At 37.7% G+C, this 7,262-nt stretch overlaps 1 protein-coding gene across 1 annotated transcript in view; it reads right to left on the reverse strand.

Annotated features, from left to right (window-relative positions):
• LOC107586003 (E3 ubiquitin-protein ligase HECTD3-like) overlaps window positions 1-7,262 on the reverse strand; it is a 44,988-nt gene that overhangs the window by 27,811 nt on the left and 9,915 nt on the right. Inside the window, exons 7-15 of the mRNA XM_016273219.1 lie at window positions 6,760-6,842; window positions 6,499-6,664; window positions 6,343-6,424; window positions 5,352-5,433; window positions 3,068-3,149; window positions 2,885-2,949; window positions 2,691-2,794; window positions 2,488-2,601; window positions 2,302-2,391 (exon numbers count right to left, since the gene is read on the reverse strand). Coding sequence (XP_016128705.1) covers window positions 2,302-2,391; window positions 2,488-2,601; window positions 2,691-2,794; window positions 2,885-2,949; window positions 3,068-3,149; window positions 5,352-5,433; window positions 6,343-6,424; window positions 6,499-6,664; window positions 6,760-6,842 — 868 coding nt within the window. The remainder of the gene's footprint in view (window positions 1-2,301; window positions 2,392-2,487; window positions 2,602-2,690; window positions 2,795-2,884; window positions 2,950-3,067; window positions 3,150-5,351; window positions 5,434-6,342; window positions 6,425-6,498; window positions 6,665-6,759; window positions 6,843-7,262) is intronic.

The raw sequence follows: 7,262 nt of genomic DNA on the forward strand, positions 1-7,262 counted from the left end.
CCTTTCCTAATAATGTGCTAATTAGCAAGTTTCACGATGAATGCGGCTAAAGTAAACAGTCTCTCTGAGAGCAGCTCCGAAGAGAGGGGCGGGGTCAGCAGAGATCATTAACATTTAAAGGAAAATGACAAAAACAGCTTGATCTGAAAAGAGCATAAAAATTTTGACAGGGTAAAAAAAAAAAAAAAGGTGTTTTTTACACTATCATTGAGAAATTTTAACCAAACTATGTTACAGACTTTTCATTAAGACCCTAAAGAATCATATCAACTTGTGAAAAATGGGCATCCTATGACCCCTTTAAGATTTAACATTTGTAGATGGTCTAAAGCAAAAGAAAATGGTCTAAAGAAAATCTTTTAGAGCTTATGATTTGTATAAAAAATAAAACATATTACACATTAATGAATAAATCAGTATATATAAAATTATTTAATTTACAAGAGTCATGTTTGTGATTTTTTCCCCATGTAAGCTATAGCTTCTGACCTTTAAATCAAATCATACTCATTATTTTATGACATCAATTACTGCTTTATTTAATCAGAAACAGTCTAAATGTTATATGTGTAGACTATAGAGTGGGGGAACTATGACGTCACTTTGTAGGCGGATTGGCTGTTAGCATCACTGGTTCCCTCAACAAAAAGCCAATAGGCTTTTTCCATAGGCTTTTGGATTATCACAAAAAATAAGCTCGGTGTTCAACCATAGTTCATGAAACTTACACGTTTTGTCCATCAAGATAATCTTCACAAAATAACATAACTTTTATGAATTGTGAAGCCTAAATAAAAGTGCCAGAACTTAAAAGCTAAACTTAGGCTATAAACGATCTACAGCACCACGGTCGCTCGCCTTCAACGTCACCACCACCTGCTCCCGACAACTTTTTCAAACGTATTTTTAACACGTTCAGTGAAAATGATTTACTCTGTATATGAATTTTAATCCATGCTACATGAACCTTTTCATATAAACTGGAATAAATACAAAACGAGAGCCAAACTAAAACTGAAATGAGACATTAGTAATAAATAGTATAGTGAATAAATGAAATAATCATAATTAAAAGACATATGAAAGCACGTATCTCTGTACATTTCGAAATAAGGTGCATTAAAAGTCAATAAATCCTTGATTAATATGAATATTTTAATGAAAAATGAGTCTCCACCTACTATTTAATACGGTAAATGTGGTGTTTACATGGAATAATCGTAATATGAGTTTACCTTATGGTGCGAACCCAGAGTCTCCGCTGGGATACATCAGTAGGAAAGCGATAACAAGAGCATCTTCCATTTGAAGACTTGTGTTGCATTTCGGGGCAAAGAAAAAAAACATTGTCGAACAACAATATAAAATGCGGGAAACTATTAATTGGTTATTCTACAATAAATTGTACTACGATTGGAAAATACTGTAAATTGATCAACTGTTCGGCGTGATGTTTAATGTCTCCGACAGCGCCTGTAGTCCCATTTAGCAACCATCTTTTTTAAGAAACGTAACAGTTCGTAAAAAAATCACTAGTGGGGTGTAACTGGTGTGTTTTATGTCGTAGAATAAAACGCTAAAGTATCTTGAGCTTGTGTGAACCACGGACCTTATTTTAAGGGATTTAACCAAAATCCCATTAAAAAAACCCATTGACTCTGGGACGATGGAACCTGAAGTGCTAAAATGCTAACTCGCTTCTGGGCTTTTGCCTACAATGTGGCATCATAGTTCCACCACTCTAGTTTACTTTTAATTTAATTAGAAGTAGTCCAACAGTGCCACCTACAGATTAAAACTCCTTACCGAACAGGCGTTAGGACCTGGGGGAGGCTGTCACTGCTGCATGTGCTATTACGGTTTACAGCGATCCAAAAGAGTCAATCTAATCATCATTTAGACAAAACTTTGCTTCAAGAATGAGCCACACTGTTGACCTGATCTAATCACTAGCACACCCTGAGCACATGTGAATTAACATATTTCTCTTAGAGGCAAGACATATCGGCATAATTTTTCATATATGCTGATGCCGATATTTACATTTAAAGCCATTATCGGCAGGTTCCGATATCAATCTGATAATACTGTGCATCCCTAATAATTGTCTTTTAATCACCAACTAAGCAAGCCAAAGAAGACTGTGGCAAAGAACCCAAACTCCATTAGGTGACAGAAATGGAGGGAAAAAACCTTGGGAGAAATCAGTCTCAATCGAATGTCCAGTTCCCCTCTGACCAAGGACTAATCAGCACCTAGATGCAAAGATAGGACTGAGGGAGAAATGTTTGGGCTACTTACAAGCACTGAATCTACAGCAGGAAAGTCTTTAGTCCAGCTGACTGCTTCTCCAATCAGCTGCTTCCACACCAGCCCTGGTAAAGCCAGAACCTAAAGAATAAATATTATGAAATCTCATTCACTACAGAATGTTCAATTAACACAAAAGTCCCAATGCAATTACACGCAAGACCAGCACTCACTCACCAGAAAGTCTTTTCCGCGAAGAGCTGCACCCATTAGTTGCCCAATCCACTCAAACTTGTGGAATTCTCGGCATGAAGGATTTGGCACATAGAAGTCTCTGGCCTCTCCAGCCCCCTGATCCAAAAACGGTTTAATCATTATATTATGATAAGTTAATAACTACCTCGTCAGTTACATTAGAGTGAAGTCAAGTTAGTTGTTACCTGGTTAGAAGTTCGTGTGAAGAATGGAAGTGGCATGGGGCACTCTGATGAGCTGGGACAAAGCTCTTCAGACATGTCTGCCAGGCTGTCTCGAAAACCACCACCTATAAGACAGAAATCTCAGGTGAGGATACGGCGTTTTATTGCAGACATGAGAATTATTGTGGGCGTGAGGAAGCTTATCTCTGTATGACCTTGATCGATGATGCCTTCTGCAATGAATTTACACTCCCACCATTGGTCATATCGTGCTGGCCACCTATAAGAAAGAGAAAAATATTTGTGTCAATCATAACTAATGTGTTATGAAGCATTTTGACTATTTAAAAACAGCAAGTACTATAAAACAACTTCTGGAATTCTAAAAAAACAACTACCTGTAGTCCAGAGTCTTTTCATACTTGTCAGATGGCTTCAGACCCTCATACACCTGCATAAACAATAAAGAATATGGTAACACTTTATTTTGATGGTCCCTTTTGAACATTCTGTTGACAATAAGTAATGCTGCACCTACATGTCTACTAACTCTCATCAGATTATTAGTAGAGTGTTTGCTTAATATCTGCTAACTAGGGATGCAGCGATTAACCGGTTTCGCGATTAACCGCGCTTTAAAACGTCACGGTTAATTAATCGTAAAGGTTCCGCTAAACCGAGTGTTTCTGTTACACGGAACGGAACTGTAGCAGCTTTCACAAAACGAAAAAAGTTACACTAGCGGTGCACCAGCTTAAAATTACGTGCAAATCAGAGGCATGGAGGCCACTACATGTATTAGATGAACTGACAGAGGGACCAAACAGCGAAGCTTTATTTCCACCAGAGAAATGCCTGTCGATAGTGTGGGACCATTTTGGTTACACCAAGAATCACCAGGGTGTCATTTAAATATTGCTGTAAAAAACTGCTGCTAAAGAGCGAATACATAAGGGATAATGCATGGCTTGCTGTACATTTAACGATTTTAATGCACGACGTGAAGGCAAGAACCACCTGACGCGAAGCTACAGCTCGTTAGCTCCACATTCTGTCAGTGTATTCAGTAGGTGTAATGTATTGTAAGTTGCTTCAGAAGTATTGCAAGTATTACATACAACAATAATAAAACAGTGCATTGACACAAAAAAGGAAATTTACTTTTGTTACTTAAGTACTTTTAAAAGCAAGTACTCCTGTACTTTTACTTAAGTAAAAATCTGTCTTTACAACTTTTACTTGTAATGGAGTAATATTTGACCAGCAGTATCGGTACTTTCACTCAAGTAATGGAGTTGTGTACTTTGTCTGCCTTTGGTCAAGAGACACATGATCCTTCAGAAAATGATTATAATATACTGATTCGGTGGTCAAGAAACATTTCCTATTATCATCAATGTTGAGAACAGTTGTGCTGCTTAATTAAAGGGGTCATATGATGCGATTTCAATTTTTCCTTTCTCTTTGGAGATTACAAGCTCTTGGTGCATAAAGAAGAATGAGGAAACAGAAAAAAAAAAAGGTTTGGAACATAAATTCCTGATAGCAATGGCAGACAAGGGAAGAAGTAGGGCAGAAAGTACAAATTTCACATTGATAATTTAAGTAACTGATGTGAAAGATGAAGAACAACAACAACAACAACATGTACACGTACACGTATACTAGGCTTGCTGCGACGGTGTTTTCGGTTATACCGATGTTAAGCCGCAACACCGGTTATGTCATTTGCCTAACGCGGCACCGCCCCCTACCGTCGTTCTGATTTTTTTATAGTAACAAAAATAACTCAGCCTAGTTCAGTTAGAGGACAGACACTTTTAAAAACTAAACGCTCAATGCAGCGTGCCGAACCGTACGTGAACGACAGTGCACCACGGAGCAGGAATCAGATTTTATTTATCACGTGAGGAGAGTGAGTCGAGCTGACTGACAAGAGTGAGGTGAGAAAGACAAGACGATGGCAGAAGATTGTTTAGATAGGAAATGCAAAGGCGCCCATTAGGCAATATTTTAGATTTTGAAAAGCCTATTGACTGGAAGTTTTTTTAAACATTCGTTTCTTATTTATTTGTTTCCACAGTGTTTGCCGATTACTTTATTTAAACTTTGTGTATTTTATTTATTTTATTTTACATCAAGGTGTATATGCCATGCCTCCAAGCTTTCTTGTTCATTTAGCTAATAAACGTTCTATGTTTCTTATTTATTTGGTTCCACAGTGTTTGCTGATTTTCAGTTTTATATACCCATTTAAACTTTGTGTACCCCAAGTAATTTATTTTACTAGGCATATATGGTGTATTTTTATTCGTTTTATTAATAAAAGTTCTGAGTTTGACGTTGTTGTTGCTTGAATTGAGTCAATGCCGAATTGCCACTAATTTTAAAGTGAAAGAAAAACGCCTACAGCGCTTTTTCTAGCTATTTGAAAGCCAAGAAATCAGAGGAAAAGAGGGAAAACTCAAATGAACAATTGCTTGACACCGAATTATGTCACTTTGAAAGTGAAAGTAAAATGCGCACGGCACTTTCACAAGCCATTTGAAAGCGAAGAAAAGAGGGAAACTCAAACAAAACTAACACAACCCAACCTCACCCATACACAACATATACACAAACTATTCACTGAAGGTGTAGAGAATGGCACAAGATGAATTTGAGGTAGACAAGAGTACTAACTTTGATCTGGTTGAATGTTCCAAGGCTGTAGTCCCAAGCAGGCACCATATGAGGCAACAGACTGTCCAGGAGTGTGATAAACCTAGACGCAAAAAAACAATGAGAGCTTCCAAAAGCTCATATATACGACTTAAGTCACATATTGCTGGGCATTACCTCTGAATGACCAATGCGCGTCGATAGAGGACATCAGGGGGTGTGCCCTCCAACCTCGGGTAGCGCACTAAGTTGGGAGACTGGAACACATCTGCATTCAGGCCCACAAGACGATGGCAGAAGATTGTTTAGATAGGAAATGCAAAGGCGCCCATTAGGCAATATTTTAGATTTTGAAAAGCCTATTGACTGGAAGTTTTTTTAAACATTCGTTTCTTATTTATTTGTTTCCACAGTGTTTGCCGATTACTTTATTTAAACTTTGTGTATTTTATTTATTTTATTTTACATCAAGGTGTATATGCCATGCCTCCAAGCTTTCTTGTTCATTTTGCAAATAAACGTTCTATGTTTCTTATTTATTTGGTTCCACAGTGTTTGCTGATTTTCAGTTTTATATACCCATTTAAACTTTGTGTACCCCAAGTAATTTATTTTACTAGGCATATATGGTGTATTTTTATTCGTTTTATTAATAAAAGTTCTGAGTTTGACGTTGTTGTTGCTTGAATTGAGTCAATGCCGAATTGCCACTAATTTTAAAGTGAAAGAAAAACGCCTACAGCGCTTTTTCTAGCTATTTGAAAGCCAAGAAATCAGAGGAAAAGAGGGAAAACTCAAATGAACAATTGCTTGACACCGAATTATGTCACTTTGAAAGTGAAAGTAAAATGCGCACGGCACTTTCACAAGCCATTTGAAAGCGAAGAAAAGAGGGAAACTCAAACAAAACTAACACAACCCAACCTCACCCATACACAACATATACACAAACTATTCACTGAAGGTGTAGAGAATGGCACAAGATGAATTTGAGGTAGACAAGAGTACTAACTTTGATCTGGTTGAATGTTCCAAGGCTGTAGTCCCAAGCAGGCACCATATGAGGCAACAGACTGTCCAGGAGTGTGATAAACCTAGACGCAAAAAAACAATGAGAGCTTCCAAAAGCTCATATATACGACTTAAGTCACATATTGCTGGGCATTACCTCTGAATGACCAATGCGCGTCGATAGAGGACATCAGGGGGTGTGCCCTCCAACCTCGGGTAGCGCACTAAGTTGGGAGACTGGAATACGTCTGCATTCAGGCCCAAGTCACGCTCGCAGGACGATTTGATCTTTAGACTCCTGATCCGTACATCGATTCCCTCATCTACAGCAAAATATAATTACAGAAAATAAACATAAATCAAGATGACTGGTCCCGAGTCTGGCTTTCTCTTTCAGATGACAGCGCATGAATCTTACCTCTGCATTCCTCAATCCTTATCTCTATGACAGGCAAATGTGATGTCATGTCCTCCAGAACACAAACCTCTCCAATTAAGTTGCTGTGATAGAAATAAAGCCATAGTGTTGCAATATTCAGAATCTTTTTTTCTTTTCTTTTTTCAGAGGGAAAATATATACAGAGATCTGGACATACATAATTCCTCAGAAAAAATAAATAAATAAAATAAATGAAAGCACATACAGTATCTCACAGAAGTGAGTCCACCCCTCACATTTTTGTAAATATTTTATTATATCTTTTCATGTGACAACACTGAAGAAATGACACTTTGCTACAATGTAGTGAGTAGTGAGTGTACAGCTTGTATAACAGTGTAAATTTGCTGTCCCCTCAAAATAACTCAACACACAGCCATTAATGTCTAAACCGCTGGCCACAAAAGTGAGTACACCCCTAAGTGAAAATGTCCAAATTGGGCCCAATTAGCCATTTTCTCTCCCCGGTGTCATGTGACTCA

This window comes from Sinocyclocheilus grahami, unplaced genomic scaffold, assembly GCF_001515645.1.
Source record: "Sinocyclocheilus grahami isolate Dianchi unplaced genomic scaffold, SAMN03320097.WGS_v1.1 scaffold5.1, whole genome shotgun sequence".
NCBI classification, from domain to species: domain Eukaryota; kingdom Metazoa; phylum Chordata; class Actinopteri; order Cypriniformes; family Cyprinidae; genus Sinocyclocheilus; species Sinocyclocheilus grahami.